This window comes from Anastrepha ludens, chromosome 6 (genome assembly GCF_028408465.1).
Source record: "Anastrepha ludens isolate Willacy chromosome 6, idAnaLude1.1, whole genome shotgun sequence".
In the NCBI taxonomy this organism is placed as follows: Eukaryota; Metazoa; Arthropoda; class Insecta; order Diptera; family Tephritidae; genus Anastrepha; species Anastrepha ludens.
Genome location: NC_071502.1, coordinates 85694735 through 85717490, shown reverse-complemented (window position 1 = coordinate 85717490; position 22756 = coordinate 85694735). Strand labels below are relative to the sequence as shown.

Sequence of the window (22756 nt, the reverse complement as noted above, 5' to 3'; positions counted from 1 at the left end):
ATCAATGCATGCAATTACAAACTATTTTAATCAAAAACGGAATAGAAATAGAGGAGATTTGGGTAGAGGGGACACTACGCGCTAAAGTCAATTAATAAAACGTCTAAGAGCAGGATATAACGGAAAGGGTAGGAGATGGGCGGAAGTTGGTGAGAACTGCTGAGTAACACTGGAGCATGCAATCCGGCGCAAAGGCAATCAAAAGTCTAAATTTTCTTCGGTGCAATGCAACTAAGGGCAGCTTATTAAAATCCCGTTTATTCGAGGCGCTAGTGTCAAATATTTACAGTGTTTTTTCGTTTTTTCTTATTTTTCTAATACATAGTTAAATATTATAGCACTTTGCTGTGTAATTGTTCCAAACAAAGGCAAAGGAAATGCAAGTATGAATTAGTTGGGTGGAAATGTAAAATATGAAAGGACTCTTAGACTGGCAAAAAAGTTGTTTTTAAAGAGAATATCAAAATGAAAATACGGCTGTGCGAGAGTTTTTGGAAAGGTAAGGGAATGAGAATCAGGAACCGATAAAGTTTTGGTAATATTTCGGGTTCAATGAATTTATGAGTGACGAAGAGTGAATAGCGAATAGGGATTCTTGTGGGGATGTTTGTACTTTTGTGTAATTAATGTGTGTGTGTATTTGTGTGTTTACGTGAACTGTGGGGGTGTGAGACGTGCGTATGTATGGATTGGCTTGCTCTACGTGCTTATACAATATGTTTGTTAGTTCAAAAGGTCTAGGATTTACAAGTGTTAGTTTTATACATTTTTTTTTATTAGTAAATAAATATTTTATTATTCTTCATATTTATAATCCAGTAGTTTTGTAATGCATTGAAGGCTTTCTTATTATTATTATTATTATTATTAGGCACTGATCTATTGGGACAAAGCCTGCTGAGGTACCCTATATTTTAAAGTACTTTTTTTTATTTATTTTAGCGCATTTTGGGGTTTATTGTTTCATAATTTATATGGAGGCACGGCAGTACTATATCACAACAGACAAATTATTGAATTTTTTATCCTAAAGGCAGTACTGCCAAGGTGGTGTGTGTAGACGTTTTCTGCCTAGTGCAGGACATTTACAAAGAATGTGTTCTGAATTTTCAGTGTTCATTTCACAGAATCGTCAGATAAGACCAATTTTGTTTGAATGATATCGCAGCCTACAGTGGCCCGCAAAGTAACCAGTTAGAAACGTCTTAAGTCTACTCTGCTGAGTGAAAGTAGTTTATCAGAAATTCCTCTGTTCGGCGTTAAGAATTGTTTCACTTGTCGCTGGCCGATAGAATTTCGTCAGTGTTCCTGAGAAGTTCGTTGATGTGGACATTTGTAAGTCCACAGAAAGGCTTAGGACCCATTAAGTCTTAATTCTTAATAAATCTCTGTAAGTCCACTGCTGCGTTTAGAAAATCTCTGTATAGGTGATTTTTGAAGTGATAGAAGTTCCTTTGATGATAAATTGTCAAAGTTAGTGATGCTACTTTATTTATTCACTACTTTTTGGCATTTTCATCATGAAGAGATTGGTACAGCACCAAACGCTTTTCTCTTACATTTTTTTGGTGCAGTTTGTGTGCTCGTGGACCTAGTTATTGGTCGCAGGAAATTTCTGTCGGAGAAGATCTATAGGGACATTTTTTAAAGAATATGTTTTCGAAAACTGTAAATATACCAAATCTTTATTAAATGGATTTTTAGGCAACTTCCTAAAAAAAGTGTTAAAAAGCCCACTATGAGAAACAATAATGAGTCCAAATGTTCTACTAAAAATTGACCTTCAACTATTAATTTATATGTCTGAACATTATATTTAGTGCCGGTCGATACTTAAACGTAGTAGCTAATTTTTCGAAGTAAGCCTAGTCAAATATATTAAGGTACCACTTCATAAAAAAAAATTCCTCAATAGGTCGAGCCATTTTGGATGTTCCGATACGCTAATCTAGCAGAAGGAACTTCTCACCTCTCAATAGGAGTTTGGCACAATTAACTAATTTTCATTAGAAAACATGAAATCCATCAATTCTCTATTCACTCCAAAGCTGTCTTTTTATCATTAAAGACAGATTGTTACAGGTGAGAAAGAGCCGATATGATATTATTTAGACGCTGATGATATGAGATTAACTTTTAGAAAAATATATTTTCGTAAATGTAAATAAAAATTACGATTTCTCTTTTCTTAATATCCTATAGTTTTTTTAATATGCTTTTTTTAATATTCTATACTTTTTTTAATATCCTATACATTTTTTTTAATATCTGATACTCTTTTTAATATCCTAACCTATAATCATTTTACTAAGCGAATTTAAAGATAGTGTCACTTATGTAAACTGAATTTTAAAGTTTTCTGCCCTAATTGCCAACCCTGTTCCTGGAATTAGCCTCATAAACGTAATTTTTCATCAAAACATGGTCGGAACACATACCGAGGGGTGTGTTTTTAGGGTAGCTGCTTATCTGTCATTCTAGAAATTTTATCTCATCACCAAGAGCATTTAGAACTTCTCCCGTATATGAGAGAGCCACGCCGGCGTTATACGAAGGTTTGCTAGTTTCGACACTGTGTCACTGATCAAAAAAGGTTTCAAAGCAAAAAACAAAACCTAAACAGATAATTTTAAACCTATTATAGTTCAAGCAAAAGACTTAAGTATTTGGAAGAAGGAAGACTAAAAAAACTTAGGTAGACTATGCAAACAGTAGTGGACTTTGTTCATCTTTGGCATAGAAAATGCTGAGAATCTTATTTTGCTTCATAGAGACTCGAAGCAACACTCAGAGGGTCTACTCAGCATTCTGCGCTGTAAATGTGAATGTGTTTTCCGTACTTCATGTTCAGAGCGCATTACAGGTATTTTAAAAAGACAGAAAAATTTTGTTGTAGCCAAGGTCTATTAGCCCATCAGGCATTTCTTAGACTGTTTAGAGGAGGTTGAACCACAGAGGCAAGTGAAGAAATGATTGGTGTCATGGGGATTATTTTACAAGTGGGACATATGTTGAGTAACTCGGGGCCAGTTCCAGATAGGTAGGAGTTTAATTGTGCACTGTACTATTGGCACCCTAGCCAAAATAATGGGTCTATCTCACAATGGGGATGAAGAAGAAATAGAAGAAATTGAGTCGGTACAACACTTCTGTGAATGTTCTGCACTTCAAAGAAGCCGTGCCAAATATCTTGGCGAATATTTCTTTGAAGACCTAGAAATTTGCAAAATGTCTCACTGGGGGGACTAGACACCTTCTTAAACAGCTCTAAGTGGTTTAAGCAACTTAGTTAGGGGAAGGAAATCAAATGCAGGTATCACAATGGGCCTTAGGGCCACCGAGTGTATTTTCTTAGACAAGCAACCTGGCTAACCTAACCTTACGTAACTCTGCAATATCTGGAAAATAACTATGGCAACAAGTAACGCGATGTGGGGTCGCTAAAGCGCCTTGTCTATGATAGGTTGTGGTTGGCCTCCATTAACGACGTACACTCAGTGAATGTCATTAATAGCTTGCCCGTATACGGTGAGATCCAGCGGTTGTTGCTGAGCATAGTGTTATACTCCTTTATAAGAAGCATCCCTTCGCAATCTTGCTAGCAATATTTTGGCATGTTTGGAGCTTCATCCGGTGTGTATCACCTGTCGTTCCTGTAACCCAAAGCTCTTCGCTTTCTTCAGTCCTGATTAGTTTCCGGTAATAAAATGCCATACAATACCAGTTGATAATACCGTTGGGTTCAATTGTTGTCGGACAGTTTTTTGGAACGCGTCGGTTTGCTCAAAGAAAGCTGGAGTGGCCTATGCAGTAATATTCTTTCAGAAACCGCTTGAGCACCTTAAGTGCGCACACACCTCATTGCGTAAACCAGGAAGCATATATTTATTGCTTACCGTTAAAATCCATTTTGGATGTCTGACAAAACTAATAAGCCTGAGTATATCTTCTTAAATTAACCACAACTATACTGAAATGATGAGAACAGTGACGAACTAATTACCGCCAGGAACAAATAAGGATGCCCCCAAGGGCGTGTTCAGTCAGGCTGCACTATAGGTTCTGGAGAACGCAAAACATACCTCAAAGATTTTTGAAGAATGTAAAAAGAGGTCGATGAATTGGCCAACTGTGTATCAACAAACAGACTTCTTCTAAGAAAAATACCTCCTTTGCATGCATTACTTCTTCAGTGAAGGTAGTGTTGTGTGTTCGTTAATAAAAATATGTACAAATTATGTTACTAGATAACTGTTATATACAAATTACACAAATTATGGCTAATGATTATGGTTTGTGAGTGGGATTAGTTAACTACATATCAATTAGTTATAGCCAATTTTCATTGCCAATTGATCAGCAACAATCAACGCTATGAGTAATTACAATTCTTTTCCAAAACCCACGGTTAGTTTTTTTTCTTTTTTTTCATACTACAGCCAAAAAATACGAATACAAAAATACGATAGAGCCACGCTGGTTAAAAAAAGTCCACCAAAGCCGCAGTTGCTGTAGTAGTAGTAGTAGTAATAGCAGAGTTTTCAGCCAAAGCGCGCAGCTGCTGGTTGCTCTTGTGAATTTGGTGTATGTGTATTTTTGAGTGCATGAGGAAGAGAGTAAACCGAGTAGTACATGGTAGTAGTTGTTGTTACCAAGCGCGTCGCTAAAGCTACGAATACCATCCCAAACCAAAAACAAACATCCGATCTCTGACTACGTGCAGCTTTCTTATGGCATTTGGCTTTCAATTTTTATTATTTTTTGCTCTTTTTAGGTTTGGTGTAACGCCCTTGACTACTTACAGCTGCTGTTGCCGTTCCCGCACAACTATTGCTGTTCTGCAGTTGCTGCTGCTGCTGTTGGTGTTGCTGCAATTGTTGTACGATATTGGGTCGCTGTGAGAGCGGAAAAGCCGCTGCCATATTGTCTCGATGCACTGGTGTGCATGTGGCCACAAGCGGATAATTGAGCAGCGTGTCGATGCTGTTGGGTGGCGGCCGTGGTGCACCACCAGCTCCATTGCCACCTTGGCCAGCAACATTCAAATTCGAAAAACTGCCTCTGTGCGGCGACTCTTCCAGCATGCCGGGTTGACGCGGTGGCAGCGGTGGTGGTATACAATCTGTTTCAGAGTTGCCACTATCAGCTGCTGCGCCCGAAGCATTGGCGCCAACTGCCGTCTCCATTTGTAGGAACATTTGCGTTGACATCTTCGGATCGGAGAGCGCTTTCGTCTTAGCTTTGGAGCGTTTCTTTTGTCCCACTGCTGATGAGGACGCTGCTGCCGCTGCGCAAGACTGTGACGCAGTGGGCGGTGGCGGCAAAGTAGGTTGTGGCGATTTGCCTTGCGGACTACCGGCCAGGTCTAGATCGGAAATCGGTGCGAATAACGATGCATTGTTGCTGCTGCTGCTATTACTCATGACGCCGCCTGCATTACCGTTATTGTCTAGTTGCAACTGACGCGGCGGATTGCGTTGTGGCAACGGTGGCGGTATGTCTTCTTGTATGCTGTGCGTTTTCGCCTGTGCGGCAAATTTATTCTTGCACTTAGAGCTTGACGATTTTGGTGTTTCTTTGAGACGCGCCTGTTGTTGTTGCTGCTGTTGCTGATAGAAGAGTGCTTGTTGCGTTGAATTGCGATGCTGTTGTTGTTGTTGCGTTTGTGTTTGCGGTTGATGCAGCGATTGTGACATATTATATGGCGGTAGTGGTGATGTGGCCGCATTGTTGTTGGCGTGATGTTGGTGATGATGATATTGTTGATGTAGAAAATCCGTTGTATTATTCAATGGCGCAGTAATTAAATCTTTATCAATTTTATTTTTGCGCGTGCCCAATGACAGTGAGGACAGCGAACGGGGCAAAAGTGAGAGGAAGGCAGGAGAGGATTGGACTTGTGGTTGTGGTGTAATAGCCGTATGTTGGAGTAGTGTTGGCTGATGTAGGTGTAGATGATGGTGGTGAGAGGGCGCAGATAAATTGTGTAGCTGAGTGGACGAGAGCATTGCGGTATTTTTATTGTTGTTGGCAGTTGGTTGCAATTTGATTGTTGGTGCATCCTGTTGAAAGTGGTGAAATAGTAGAGACAGGCGGTAGTTGTAGTTGTTTTTTTTTATTATTTGTTCGTGTTTTTCTTTTTGTTGAGAAAGTTGAAGAGTTGGATTTTGAAATAGTGTTTGGAATACGATTAAATGTGAAATATTGTGTTAAAGAGAGAAAGCGACGATAGAGCGTTACATTTTTTGTTGCCGTGTGGGGTATAAAGAGTAGTTGAAAAGTTTTAACTGCCACGTAGTTTTTCTATATGTTTATTAAGTTCTGTAGTACGTCAACACGATTCAACTGATTTAATTTAGTTTCGGTTATCGAGTTGATCGAATCGTACCAAAAGTTTAGTTTACTTTAGCTTGAAGCCATTAAGTTAAATTAGTTGAACTTCCTTTCTTTATTTCATTATTTACTGTTATATGTTGCTATGGTTTTCATTTGATTTTCTTTCTTATTTTATTTCAGTTACGATCCTGGTTATTTCTTATTTTAATTAATATTAGTTTTACATTACGTATTTTCAACTTATTTTAATTGATTGATATTGTATTATTATATTATTTTATTATATTTGATCTTATTTTATTTATTTAATTTTAATTTGTTTTGTTTTATTATTATTTCTTTATTTAATTTTATTTATTTAATTTTAATTTATTTTGTTTTATTATTTTTTATTTATTAGTTTTTATTTATTTTATTTTACTTATTTCAATTTTATTTAAGTTTTTTCCCTTGACATGCTTTTATTATTTATATTTTTTGCATATTTAGTATTTTTATATTTAATACTTTTTTTATATTTAGTATTTTTTATATTTAATATTTTTTTATATTTAATATTTGTTTTATAATTAATATTTTTTTATATTTAGTATTTATATTATATTAATCTACATTTTTAAATTTTTCTTTTTTTTATTCTTTTATATATTTTTTATATTTTTTTACATTTTTTTAGATTTTTTTATATTTTTTAACATTTTTTTGTATATTTTGTTCGTTCAATCTTTTATTGTTTTTTATTTAATTTGTTTAATTCTTTAGTTTTCTTATATTTTTTTATTTTTTAACTTTTTCAATTTTATTTCAATTTCATTTAGTAATTTGTTTAATTTTATTTTATTGCATTTATTGATTATTTTTTTATTATATCTATTTTTTTATATTATATTACTTTATTGTTTTTCGATGTTATACTAATTTTTTTCTTATTTTTTTTATGTTATATTATTTTATTTCATTTGATTTAATTTCCCTTCTTTTCTTACTTGTTATTTTATTTATTTTGTTTTATTTTATTTTATTTCATTTCAATTCTTTTTAATTTTAATTTTAACGTATAACACATATGTTCATTTTATTTTGTTTTATATCTATTGTTTTATTTAATTTAATTTTATTTCATTTCGTTTTAATTTTCTAATTTAATTTCATGATGTTTTATTTTATTTCCATTTGAATTCATTTCGTTTCATTTCATTAATTTAATTTTGTTTTCATTTCACGCTTTTATGTTTAAATTTTATTTTAGTCTAATTTATTTTTAGTTTTTTCATCTTAGTTGTTTTCATTTATTTTTTATTTTTATTTTTTTCATTATTTCTTTTTTATTTATGTTTTCATATTTATTTCTTTTTTATTTATGTTGTTCTTATTAATTTTTTTATTTTATTTTTTTAATAATACTTATGGCATTTTAGTTTAATTGTACTTCACTTTACTTCGCTTTATTTAAAGTTTTTAGTTTTTTATTAAATTTTGTTTAGGATTTTCATTTTGCTCAAGTTAAACTATTTATTTAAATTTTTTTTTTCTCGGTATTCGATATTTTCCCTTTAGTTGAAATTATTTTTTATCATTAAGATTTTATTTAATTTTTTTTTATGTTTAAATCTTATTTCATTTTATTCCAATTTTATTGAATTTTTTTCATCTTATTTGGTTTTTCGTTTTTATTTAAATTTTGTTCTTTTTTATTGAATTTTGTTTTCTATCATTTAATTTTTTTTTTTTTTTATTTTTTTTTTTTATTTATTTTTTTTTTTTTTGTTGTTTTTTGTGTTCAAGTTCGTTATTCATTTTAATTAATATTTCTTTAAATGTCTTTTGTCGTATGTTCTGTATCTTCCACCCTTAGTTTAAATTATTTTGTAACTTTTTTTTTATAATTCTTTTAATATATATCATACATGCGTATATTTTATATATAAAGTTTTACATGTAGTCTTAGAAAATGTATTACTTTTAAAAATCATTTTGTTTTCAGTTTTTCAATATTATTATTTTTTCTTTATTTATTTCTCTGTATTACTTTTCTTTGTTTATTTTTTATTTGCTTTTATTATTTTTTTATTTTTTTGTATTTTTATTTTAAGGTTTTTATTTAGTTTTATTTTTTATTTAGTTTTATTTTTTATTTACTTTTAATTTTTTTATTTTTTTTTCATAAATTTTTTTTTTTTTTATAAAAAGTGAAAATAACAGTTTAATTTCATTTATTACTTTACTTTATTTATTTACTTAATTTTTATTCAAAATTGTACTTCACTTTATCTTTCATTAAGTTTTGCATTATTTTTATTATTAATATTAGTCATCTATTGAATTCGTCACAATTAATTCAATTAAGCTGCATTTTAGTATCTCGTTCAATTTAATTAATTTAATTCATTATCTTCTCATTTTACACTGCCTTTTTTAATTTTTTTAAATATGTTTTTGAAATGAAACTAAAACTTCTTTTTCACATAGGAAACTTAGTTTAATTATAACTGGTTATTAGAAAAAAGTATGGATCAAATACTTCGAACTGTAGAATAACAACACTCGCCAATAAAACTTGTTTGTAAGTATAAGTTTTTAAACAAAAAAAAAAAAACGAAAAACAAAAGATTATATTTTAGTTATGGTTTAAAATTTTGTACAAATATATTTTTATTTACTTTAAATTTCAGCAAATGCACAATGATAATTAAAACATAGGTGAGTGGGCGAGCGGCGAGTGGGGCGGCAAGCAGAGCATTTAGTATCGGTAAATGAGCAGCGTTCAATAATTTTATTTTAATTTTTTGTGTAAAAAGTATTTTTATGTGCTTGAGAAAATTAATTGGACAATGTATTTTAGCGCGTGTATGTGTGTGAGTATAGTGTTTTTTTTTTGTTGTTTTTTTGTTTAATGAAAATGCAAAAATGCCACAATCACTGCAAGATATAAAAATGCCGCCAGTCTCATTAATTTTTACTTTGTTTCCATTTTATAGTTCTTTATTGTATAAAAATGTTTGCTCTAAAATGTCAGCCCTTTTCGGCACGACATTTCTAATGTAGGAAATCAGTGGAGTTATTGGACGGTGTGTAAGTGTGGATGTACAAGTAATTAATTCTTGTGTAGTTTGCAAAATGTGTAGGAAGGTTTAAGAATTATATTAAAAAAGGTTTATCATAGTTTTCAATTCCATAGTTTTAAAAGTTAGCTTAGGCAATAAAACGAGACATACAATTTAAAAAAACATGGAAATTGGCATTGTTTCTTGATTACATTAACGAATGCAAAATATGATGAATAGGTTTATAAAAAAATGTGTAGAATATATATTTAATATAACTTCATTAATATATACCTAGCAACAGATCATATCGCTTTCAAGATCGATATTGATATTTTTTTTTGTCATGAAACTACCCAACAGCCTTTAAATCTTTTAATTTTGAACCATCAATGGGAAAATACCTAACACATTTTTTCAACAAAAGGCATCCTTTTTAGCATATTTATTCATGCCACACCCACTCTACAGGGTGTTTCAACAAGTACCTTCATTCTAACTTGCGCTTGAAATATTTGGCTAGTAAAAGCCTATTAGGACACATTAGTTCTATACTAGACGATTTTGTTCATAGTTTGGGCAGAGATCTTGACGTAAAAACTTGGAATCAGAATATCCCCCTATAAATATCGAGATTCCTAGCGATTTAACCTTGTATTTTAGCTCAAATAAGTGACTTTTATGTGTCTGAGTCAGCTGAGACTCCATCAGACGTCTACTGCGTAGGTCCCTATGTTAACAACATTCCAAATTGCTTGCTGAGCATTATTATATTATGACACTTAACCGGTTTCGTAAGAGCGTCATATTAAAGGTGGTCAGCAGGCCTGCGGTGCGCGTCTCAAGTACAAAATAGTTCTAGCATAACCGTTGGTTGTGTTGAACGAGATTATTTTTGACTCGTTTTATGGGTACTCCAACAATCTTAAAACTTCGAATTCACATATGGATTCATTTGCGTTGACTTCAAACGAATTCTTCTTCACTCTGATACCTTGAAGGGACGATTGTACGAGTACTTGTTGGAGCCAAAGGCGAAATGAACTCAATCACAGATGATTCGAAAGGTTTTATTTTGGCAAACACTCCTCATCAAACTCAGCTCAAACATATTTTGTGGGCAATTGTTCGACAAATGTGAGGAAACATAAAGAAAAATTGCTATCAAACAATGTGCCATTGTAAGAAAACCAGTGGTAGTCACTCGATGCATTTTATATGACCAATACTTTTACTTAGAATCGAAGTTACGTTTGGCTTCTTTTTATTTAACAAATTGTAATGAAAGTTGTTGAAACACCCTGTATAACTAGCTGTCATTTGTATTAAATATTTTGGTAGAAGAATTTCGAACAACAAACTGAGGTCTACATACAATGTCGAGGTCCAAATGCCACTTCATTATCGAATTATGCTCCTCGGGCAGTGGGCTTTTTCAAAAACATGTTGGCTAAAATGAAAATATCATCGTGACTGTTTATGCACTGTGGCTAGGTTAAGCAAAAATTTCACGAAAGTGAACAACACAAGTGTGGCTGCTTCATTTTTGTTTTCCTGCCAGTTTTGACCAAAAAAATGGATTTCTGGAGATGGTGAATTTTAATGTCGGCAGCCAACAAACAAAATTTCCACATCTGGGGACCGAAGATCCAGCCAATATATTGGCACCAAAGCCCCCACACAGACTGACAATTTAACATTCAGAAACAAAGCCAAAACTTGTTCAATGCCTCAGCTACCAACGGTTTTGTCTCTGAATGACTCTAGCTCTGAAACTCGTATTATTTAATAGCTCCGATAGCCAAGCAGGACGCTATCCACAGGAATAGCATGGGGCTTAGACCCTTTATTGCGTGTTTGGTCGAGCTCCTCCTCGTATTTGTGGTGTGCGTCTTAATGTTGTTCGACAAATGGAAAGACCTACAATTTTAACCAACTCCGAGCGGCAAATGGTTTGTTATAGGGAGCTTGGCAGAAATACTCTCGGAGGATTGCCATTGCATGTGGAGGGGCGACCGCTATTAGAAAAATCGTTTCCTTGCATTTAAGAGACTCGAACCTGAGCACTACTGAGCAGCAGTCCACAAACATTTATGGGGAATGCTTCTGTTGTTACGACAACAACAAAGACTGCTTTCAGAGGTCAGAGATTTGAGGGCTCGCAAGCCTAATGTACAAAGAAGCACTGTAAGTCCCAAGTTTCTGCAGTCTGCAAAGTTTGAGCAAACCCAATACGACGGAATTACCCTGAGCTCAAAGCGTGAACCCAAGTACCTCGAACTAGTGAATCTTGTTCGCCTTACGCAAGTGACTCTAAGTATACAGCGGCATTTGAGGGGCATACGAGCTTCACGCATTCTCATATTACAACACTTGGTTATTTGTAAAGCAAGAGAGGGGCTTTTCGAAGAAGTAAAAGGCATGTTTAAGTGCCTACGTGCATCTAAGAATTATAAGAAAATGGGCTTGAATGATATTTAGTTTTAACAAGATGGCCAGCGAGTAATGTCTATATCACTCGGGCCATTCGTGGAGAAGATATTCCTGAGAATGAACCAGAAATCGCCAAAATAATCTCGGAAATTGGGTTGCAGAGATGAGCCATGAGAAGCAGCAGAAACAGAAACTTGAATGGTAGCCTTGTTCATTTTTATTTTATTTTTAAAAGCAAAAAAAATGTATTTGGACCACTCTTTAAAGATATTGTATTAGGGCCCCTAAGGGGCCTGCTACTAATACCAATTTTTTATTTTTTTGTAAAATTTAATTGAAAACTGTATTTAGCTAACTTCCAAAGTATTTTATTTACCTTTTTGTTAAATGCTTACTATTTCATACTGAGCTAACCAATATACCTAAGTAGACTATTCGTAAGAAAATTTAAAATTTATGGCTAGTATTTTTCACAAATCATAACCAGATCCAGATAAAGAGCATGACAAAGGGTTTGCTCATTGGCCATGCCATATGTTAAACATTACAAGGGATTTATTTAAAAATATTTTTTTGGAAATTATTAAACACTTTCAATATAAAAAATAGGAAAGTTTCATACAACATCAAATACGAAATGTATTTGCGTCCGAATTCACAATTAGGAAAGGGGAGTAAAAAGTGAAAATCAGAAACAAAATTATTTGAAATTCTTTGCGCCACTCAAGTGAGCAAATTTTGTTCACAGTGAAAAATAAAAAACATTCATAGGACATCAACTTTACGACAACATTTTGCCCACGCACATACCTCAGCACCGATTTTTCGCAATTGTTCGCGCAGCTTTCGGATATTCGCTTCAGAAAGTTTATAGCTCGGATCGTTGGTGTCACCTTTCAGGCGCTCCAAATTCAATTTCTCCTGCTCCAGCATCTTTTGTAGCGTTTGTATTTTATACGTTTCCATTTCGCGGCGTTTGATGCTCTACAAGAAAGGGAAAATTTTATTATGAATTTGTAATGTAGAAAAGTAATAATAGAAATCATTTTTTTCGTAATTGTTTAGTTTACATCAACCGGTTGTGGGCCTGTTATGGATGCTGTCCGATCACGTCCCGATAGTATGGGTGTGGAAGGCACTATTCCCACCGAAGAGGGGCGCGTCATTTTTTGACTGCGTTTCACGGCTAATTCAACGATGGTGGACGCTGAAAGAGAAAGAAAATATGAAAAGGTGATATAAGAACATTTTTCAAAAATAATCAACAAATATTATTTAACGCCAACGACTACAGTGTGAACTAAAAATTGGTACCAAATCTATTGTGAAGGCCGGTTTCATGCACTTGATTAAGCCAAAAGTTCTGTAGCAGTTATGGAGCAGAGCATAAGGAGACAACAAATTTGTTAAAGAAAAAACTATTAAAAAATAATTTTCCTCCCTCCCTGCATTACAGCGAATGACAAAAAATAATTATGTGAACAAATTAGATAAATTGTAGAGCTCATCATTCAAGTACTTTGTCGGCATGCTTGTGCACATAAAAGTACGTATTCGTAGTATGCGTGTGTGAATTTTGATGTGCGTTTTATCGCTCTATCGGCGTTACAACTTCTTATAATTATTTTACGTACAATTATAAATTGTTTCATTTTATTCTTCCATCTTTTGTCACAAATTGAAGCTAGGAAGCTGATATGAATGTACATAAAAATTTATATGTTCGAATTTATAAAAACAAAACTAACAGCATTCCAACTCATTTTTAGAACGTTACATAAATTTTTTCAGTCTGTGGAAATTAAGCTAATGAAGAATGCGGCCCCTTTTTGATGCAAAACTTAATAGCATAACATAATATTTAATAGAATTGAATAAAAAAAATTAAAAATTCTAAGAATTGAATAATAAGTAGAGTGGAGGTAATTGAAATTACTTGCGGGTCATAATTATCGCTTTCGATCTTCACACTTAAATTTTTTTTATACAAAAAATCCTCGAAAGCCATTTCTCTCAGAGAAAAAAAATTCCACAATAAATTTTGCATTATTTATTATACATTTTGCTCACTTGTATAATTAGCAAATCAACAAATGGCCTCTAGAGAATTTTTAATTAAAAAAAAGTTCAAAAAACAAAAATACAAACAATACTAAAACAATAAAAACACATCGAATCGGTAGACAAAGAGACGACAGAACGCACTGGAATGTTGATAAATTCAAATCGTGTGGAATAGAAAAAAGTCAAAACACATACATATGTATGCACACACCTACATACATGCAAGCATACAAACGTATTTATTATTGCAGTGAGCAATGCGCTGGTGCAGGAGCTGGTGGTCCTAAGTGCAATCATCTGGCTTGAATAAGCGTGAGACAGTACGACGCAGCAGACGGTCATTCACAACACAGCACAACGGAGGGAGGTGAGACATGGCAAATAAACAAACATACATATGTGTACAACTACATGCATACGCGGTGTGTGTGTATGCGCAAACTTAAATGCATTTGTATGTTTTTGCATAACACCCGACTTTATGGAGTGGCCGCCGATTTGCATGCTGTCGCGCCGGCCCAGTCAAAGGCAAAAAAGCGACAAGCAAACGGACAGACAACCGACGCGTTATCGGCAAGCAAACGGAATGAACGGCGGTCATATGAAAGTAGCAAAACTGTGATAATAACCACACACTCATATTTCTGTGCATACATACATACATACATACATATGTATGAATAATCATAAGCTTATACGATTGTATTGTGCCACATATTTGTATTGAAAGGCTGCGATACGCACCCAGGGCAAATGAACGGAACGGAACGGTACAGACGGATGGGCGGACGACAGGCGCGGGTTACTCAACTTGACGATTACGATTACCATTTACCATCGCATGCACTAACAGAGCGCAGGAATGTGTGTCCACACACCAATCGAACCAGAAGGAAGGCCGGGCATTTTGTTCGTACATACATTTGTATGTCGATTGCTGACTGATTGCTAGAAGCTCAAGTAGTAAAAAAATGATTTATGTCGCGATTAATGCGTTTCAGATGTGTGTTTGAAGTGGAAGCAGAGTAACGATTGGATGACTTTTGGAAGGCAAAGCGAAACTTCTTAATAAAAACAATTAAATTAATTAATAAAATAAAAAATAAAATAAAAAGATAAAAAATTAAATTAAAATTTAAAAAACCTCAAATAAAATAAAATATATATAAATAAATAAAATAAAATATATATGTATATGTTAATAAAATATATATATATACATATACATACCTATATATACATATATAAATAAAAAATTAAATAAATTTAAAAAATTATATAAAATAAAGAAATATAAAAATTTATGTTAAATAAAAACAAAAATTACAATAAAGTAAAGAATATATTGTAAAAAAATTAAAATAATATGAAAAACAAATCGAACTAAAATAAAATGAAAAATATAAAAATTTAAGTAAAATTAAAAACATTACAATGAAACAAAAAATGTATAAAAACTAAAATAAAATATATAAAAATTATTTTAAAATAAAAAACTTAAATAAAATAAAAACTATATAAAAATTAAGGCAAACTAAAAAAAACATATACAAAATAAAAAAGATAAAAATTCTTTAAAAATTAAATCAAAAAAGCTTACAAAATATAAAAAAAGCAAAATTTCAAATATATTACAAAAAATATAAACCTTAAAAAATATAATATAAAAATTTAAACAAAGTATAACCAAATAAAAGAATACAGAATAAAATAAAAAATAGCTCAAAAACTTAGAAAAATAAAAATAAACAAATAAAATAATGTAGAATGAAGCAAAATTTAATATACAAAAAATAGAGACCTTAAAAAATATAAAGATTCAAGTAAATAAAACTTAGTACAAAATTAATAAAATACAACTATATAAAAATGCTTACAAAATATAATAAAAAACTTACAAAAATAAAAATTAATTATAACAAAATAAAAGAATAATGTAAATAATAAAGAGAAAATAAAGAAAAATTTACTATAAAAAAATGCAAGCCTTAAAAAAATATAAAAAGCTTAAAAAACTTATATAAATAACAATAAACGTATAGAATAATGTAAAATAAAGAAAAATTTAACATACAAAAGATACTAACCTTAAACGAATATAAAAATTAAAGTAAAATAAAACCAAACACAAAAATAAACAAAAAATAATAAAAGTATTTTATAACAATAATATTATTTATAATTACAAAAATTCATACAAAATAGAAAAAAATGGCCTAAAAAACTAACAAAAATAAAAATATATTGGAACAAAATAAAAAATTACGTAAAATAAAGCAAAAGTAAATAAACAAAAATACCAAAGCAAAACAAAAAATTATAAAACAAAAATAAAAACTAAAGCAAAATACAGAAAAAATAAATAAAATAAAAACTATAAAAATTAAAGCAAAGTTAAAAAAAAAAAAAAAATAAATAAATAAAAACAAAAAAAATAAAAAAAAACCTACATAAAGTTTAAAAAATTTAAAAATTCATATAGGACTATGAATAAGTTCGTGCGGTTTTACAACAGATGGCGTAACTTGATTATTATTCCATCGATCCACATTTCCAAACATTCATTGGAGAGCTACTGTCGTAAGGCACAAACGTCAGTATAAGTTTTTTATTTGAAGCGTAAACAACAATATTTTTACCACACTTGAAAATGTCGAATTTCGTGCCAAATAATGTGTTTTTGCGGGGAATTCTTCTTCATTATTTTAATATGAAGAAAAAAGCAGCCGAAAGTCATCGTATCTTGGTGGAAGTTTATGGTGAGCATGCTCTATCTGAGCGAACGTGCCAGAAGTGGTTTGCACGCTTTAAAAGTGGTGATTTTGGCTTGGAAGACGAAGAACGCGAGGGTGCGCCGCCAAAGTTCATGGATACCGAATTGGAGGAATTGCTCGATCAAGATCCGGCTCAAACGCAAGAAGAGGTTGCAAAAACTTTGGGAGTTGATCAATCAACCATTTCCAAACGTTTAAAAGCCATGGGAATGATCCGAAAGGTAGGCCATTGGGTGCCGTATGAATTGAAGCCAAGAGACGTTGAACGCCGTTTTATGGCATGCGAACAACTGCTTCAACGGCACAAAAGAAAGGGTTTTTTGCATCGAATTGTGACTGGCGATGAAAAGTGGGTCCATTACGACAATCCAAAACGTCGGGCAACGTATGGATACCCTGGCCATGCTTCAACATCGACGTCGGCGCAGAATATTCATGGCCTGAAGGTTATGCTGTGTATCTGGTGGGACCAGCTGGGTGTTGTGTATTATGAGCTACTGAAACCGAATGAAACGATTACGGGGGATGTCTACCGACGACAATTGATGCGTTTGAGCCGAGCACTGCGAGAAAAACGGCCGCAATACGCCGATAGACACGACAAAGTTATTTTGCAACATGACAATGCTCGGCCACATGTTGCACAAGTGGTCAAAACATACTTAGAAACGCTCAAATGGGATGTCCTACCCCACCCGCCGTATAGTCCAGACCTTGCGCCATCCGATTACTATCTCTTCCGATCGATGCAACATGGCCTGGCTGACCAGCACTTCCGTAATTACGATGAAGTCAAAAAATGGATCGATTCGTGGATTGCGGCAAAACCGACCGAATTTTTCACAAAGGGAATCCGTGAATTGCCAGAAAGATGGGAAAAAGTAGTAGTAAGCGATGGACAATATTTTGAATATTAAATTTGTAACCATTTTACGTCAATAAAGTTTCAAATTTCGAAAAAAACCGCACGAACTTATTCATAGTCCATTAAAATAAAATAAAAAAAATAGCTTAAAAAACTTACGAAAACAAAAATAAATTAAAACAAAATAAAAACCTCAAATAAAATAATATAAAAATCAAATAAAGAAAAATTTAATAAAAAAATAAAAAATAAGAAAATACGAAAATTAAAATAAAAAACATATTAAATACGTATTAAATAAAATGAAATAAAAAATAACTTAAAACAAAAAATTTAAATAAATTTAAACAAAATAGAGAAAAACAACATAAAATAAAATAATACAATATAAAAAATAAAAATCTAAAATAATAAAAAATATTAAACCAAATAATTACAATTTAAAAAAAATATAATTTATTAAAACAATTATTTTAATTTGCAAAATGTGAAAATCATGTTTTTTAGTACATTTGCATTTTTAATTTTATTTTCTTATTTGAATTTTCAATTATGTACTTTTAAGCATTAAATCACTTTTATATAATAAAATATTGTATTTAAAACTTCATCAAAAATACTTGAAGGAATGCTTTTTTTACGATAGTAGCGGGATGCCCCCTTAAAGCCTATACTATTTGGCACATTTTCCACTCATTTCTGATTTTACTATCACGGTTGCCTTCTGTCTACCGAGACTTAATTAATGCGCCATATTTTGATACGAAAAAAAAAATTCCATAACAAAGCAGCAGCTATCGAACTTCAACCAACACATTGAACTTCAAGAAGTGGCAATCTTTTGACTTACTCACAAACGGCACTTCACGCTGTTGCAATTACTGAATAGCACAGGAGTACAATACCCGTTTAATCCACTTTGTGGTGGACATACTCGTGTGTTTGTATGTGTGCACAAAAGTATGTGCAAACAAACAAAAGTACTCGGCTCGACTTGGCTTGACTTGATTTGCTTGCTTGAATTGCGTTGCATTGCCACACCCACCATACAGCTAAGGCAAGAGCAACAACAACAATAATAGCAACAGCACCAGTCAACAGTCTGCAGTCAAGATTGAGTACGACGAAGAAAAAATACAGCAAAAAAATAGTAGCAACATACCTTTTATTAAGCCAACCACAGTCGGATGCTTCTCCATACGCACTTCTTGTCCATTGACCTAAAAAAAGCGAAATAACAACAGAGAAAACGGTGAATGGCACAGTTGGCAAAAAAAAGACAAAACAAAACAAAAAAACAACAAAAATAAAAATAACTACAAATAAAATGCATGAACACGATATAAAAACAACAAATAATAAATAAAAGAATATAAATAAAAAATCTGCACAAACTACATACACACACATGTTCGAGTGTATGTATGTATGTAAGTGTGTGCAACGAAAAACGCTTTGCGCATTATAATTAGCCATCAAGTATGACTTGACAGTAAAAGCAACAGCAACAAAAAAAGTAATATCATCAGCTCAACACTAAAAGGCAAAGAACTCGGACAGGGTGGAACGGAAAGTGATTTTTAATTTTTCCGATATTCTTTGTTGCTTGCTTGAACAAAATAATGACACAATAGGTAATAATATTTAATAATAACATTTGCGGCCGGTTTTTTCTTTGCTTTTGTATTGTTGCTTACAAAAATAGTAATAACACATAGAAATAAATAAGCACAGTGCCAAAGAAAAACACAAAATAAAAAAAGAGACAAAACAAAAAAAAAAAACACAAAAAAACACAAAAAAACAAAAAAAACACATTAAAGAACAAAAAAACTGCCACCAACCAACCTTTAAGATCATATCGCCGGCAACTAAGCCAGCAATTTGTGCCGCTCCACCTGGTTTGACGCTTTCGACAAAAACTGGATTGTCGCCAGAGACCTGCAAAGAGAGACAAAATGAAAAATAAAAAATTACAAATGACTATAATTTAAAAAATAAAAAGATAAAAAGTAGCAAAAAGTAACCTACTTTAAAAATGTCATGAGCAAAGTGAAAAAACTTTACTGAAAATATTAAAAAAAATTATATACAAGCGAAAAATAAAATATAGAACATTAAGAAGTACCTAAGGACGTCCCTGTCTTTAGCTGCGAAAAAGCTACTTAGTCAAGTCTATAGTCCATACGTTCAAAGCTATTTGAAAAGTTGCTCTTGCAGAAAATGCCCTTTATTCAAGATAACAATATTATTCCTCAACACCAATTTGGATTTAGAGCAAAGCATAGTACAACTGAGCAAGTTCATCGCATTGTGTCATTTATACGAAAGTCCTTTGAGAAAAAACAGTACTGCACTGCACTGTTCTTAGACGTAGCACAAGCATTCGATAAGGTATGGCACCGCGGCCTAATTCACAAAATTACTAGTTTACTGCCTACGAATGTACACCTTTTGCTGCAAAACTATATCACTAATAGAGAATTTGTTGTAAAGCAAAAAGATTTTTTCTCTCAGCATTGTAGAATAGACGCTGGAGTTCTACAAGGCAGCGTTCTAGGCCCTATTTTATATGTATTATACACATCTGATATGCCAACGACGAGCCAAACAACATCAACATTTGCCGATGATACTGCAATACTTTGCACTCACACAGACCCAAAAGTAGCAACGTCTATATTACAAAGGCATATACTTGAAACAGAAGTATGGCTTAAAAACTATATTACTTTTACTCTAAGAAAAGAAACTTGCCCTGCAGTTACAATAAATGGTCAGAATATACCACAGCAAAACGAAATAAAATATCTTGGAATTCACTTAGATAGAAGACTCACATGGCGGAATCATATTGAAAAGAAAGTATCGAATATCAAGCTTAAAATGAAAAGCCTATATTGGCTGCTTAATTCGAAATCAGCATTACCTCTAGAGTACAAAGTGCTACTATATAAAGCCATGCTAAAACCAATATGGACATATGGTATAGAAATGTGGGGATCGGTTACGCCCTCAAATATCGAAAAACTTCAGAGAGTGCAATCTAAAGCCTTGCGGATAATCACGGGAGCTCCATGGTATATAAAGAACGCTAACATTCACAGAGATATTTGCATACCTCGTGTAGCCGATGAAATAGTACGGTTGAGCAAATAATACCTACAAAAGCTAGAAGACCATCCCAATAAACTAGCGCGAAATCTACTTTTAGATGAAGGTCACACACGATTGAAAAAAAGAGACATCTTCAAGTCTGCACTATCTTAATTATCTCACCTCACACGAGAGTCCGTCCACAACTTCCTCCAACCACATCTATCACATTCGAAAAAAAAACAAAAAACAACATCATTTTCATAATCGACATGGGGGACAACGGAAGCTCTAAGGGAGACTGGAAACTAGGCCTTTCCGGCTCCCAGCTACGAAGAATCGGAGACTGGAAACCCGTCCTTTCCAGCTCCCAACTATGAAGAATAGGAGATTCACAACCGATTTAATCATATATGTAAATATATATTCATTTGAGCAAATAATTCGTTTCTTAGCACTGGCAAGGAAACATATTACTCTAAAATAGTATATAAGATTTGTAAACTTATTGTTAGTTTCTTATACAAGAAAGATTCAATAAATAAAGAAAAATGGAGACAAAAAAAAAAAAAAGTCAAGTAAGAAGTAAAGCGCTACCATTTGCATTTGTAGGAACATGATATGGAACCGAAAGTATCGATAATGTACCCATTTGAAGTATCACAACAGAAAAATCGAGTAAGCGGTAATATGATATCTAGCCAAAATGACTCGATACCCAAAACATCGATAAGGAATTAAGAAAGTAACGGTTTAAATTTTTAATAATGAATTTAAGCTTTTAATTTTAATAGTCATATGGCTCCCCAATCGTACCGATTTCACCGTAAACTGTAAAAATAAAAATGCAAATAAAAGTATGTCGACAATTGATCGAGGCTGAGTAGCATGAATAAGTTTTAGGGCAGAACTTCTTAAATGTCGCATGTCATAATTAGATGCAAAACTTTAAATATCAAACAAACCAATACAGCGCACGCTTGACAAAGTGAACACTCCAAAAAAAAAACACTCCAAAAAAAAAAAACACTCCAAACTGTGTACACAATAGTTTGTGCATTGACTACTCTAAAGCGTGAACAGTGCGAGAAAGCTCTATAGCATTGGGTTGGGGAATAAGTTCATAGCGTTCTTATATTTTCTTTTATTTTAAAACGATTTGTTTGCTGTTTGGGAAAGGATAAGCATTCATTCGACAGAACTCTTTCTGATCTACAAAAATATGTTAATTTTATTTTTGAGTTATTTAATTTTTTATTAGTTTTGAGTCTTAGAAATGGAATACCCAGCACGCACAAATTAACATTTTCGACAACTACTCTTCTTTGCTTTTCATCGAGGTCAAAGGGACATTTGCGTGGTGTAAGGAGATGGTGTCATAGGGGAGTCTATGGAAATAATTTGTTCAAAGTGTCTCAAATCCCTTTTGAAGAAGAACTGTGATCATAAAACGATTGTCAATCAATTTAATTCAATGGGATTTACGCTTGGGCCCATGTTGGAAAAAGCGTCATAGTCGCACTCTAAGAGTTCGAATGGGAGGTCCATCACCATCCGCCATATTCTCCGGTCCTTGCACCGACCAATACCATCTTTTCCGCTCCCTGTCAAACCATATGATGCGCGTTACCTTCAATAACAAAGAGTTCCTTCAAAACTGATTCAACAACTTGTTTGACACCAGAACAGGCAACTATTTGCGAAACGGCATCTAATATACAAATTGGTCGAGAGGTGGGAAGAGGTTGTAAACAGCAACGGCTAATATACAATTGATGAACTCATTAATATAATTATTGTTTTTTTTTTTTTTTTTGTTTAAACAAAAGTATACGAACTTATTCCCCTGTAATTACTGTAAGGGAGGTAAATATCTACTCCGACAGCCAGGCGACAACTAGGGCGTTGAGATTGTTGCTTATGCGTTCCAAATTAGTGGGGGAATATCTGATTTTTCTCTCGAACGCATCCAAATATTTCGATATTAGGCTTGTTGGGGTTGCCGGTTATAAAGGCATAGCGGGAAACTACTGGTCTGATGAGCTGGTTAGACAAAGGACCCTGCAGACGGTTTAATCGCGAAACGAGTAGATTGGGGTTCCTACTCTTGGAACGATGGGCCTCGCTTCAACTCAGCGAGCGCT

The 22756-nt window shown here is 32.9% G+C and overlaps 1 protein-coding gene across 2 annotated transcripts in view; it reads right to left on the bottom strand.

Moving 5' to 3' along the window:
- LOC128868234 (uncharacterized) overlaps window positions 1-22756 on the bottom strand; it is a 137746-nt gene that overhangs the window by 17523 nt on the left and 97467 nt on the right. For both annotated transcript variants that reach the window (XM_054110079.1, XM_054110080.1), the window contains exons 4-8: window positions 19365-19457; window positions 18679-18736; window positions 12884-13020; window positions 12624-12797; window positions 4803-6062 (exon numbers count right to left, since the gene is read on the bottom strand). In XM_054110079.1, the coding sequence (XP_053966054.1) occupies window positions 4803-6062; window positions 12624-12797; window positions 12884-13020; window positions 18679-18736; window positions 19365-19457 (1722 nt within the window). The remainder of the gene's footprint in view (window positions 1-4802; window positions 6063-12623; window positions 12798-12883; window positions 13021-18678; window positions 18737-19364; window positions 19458-22756) is intronic.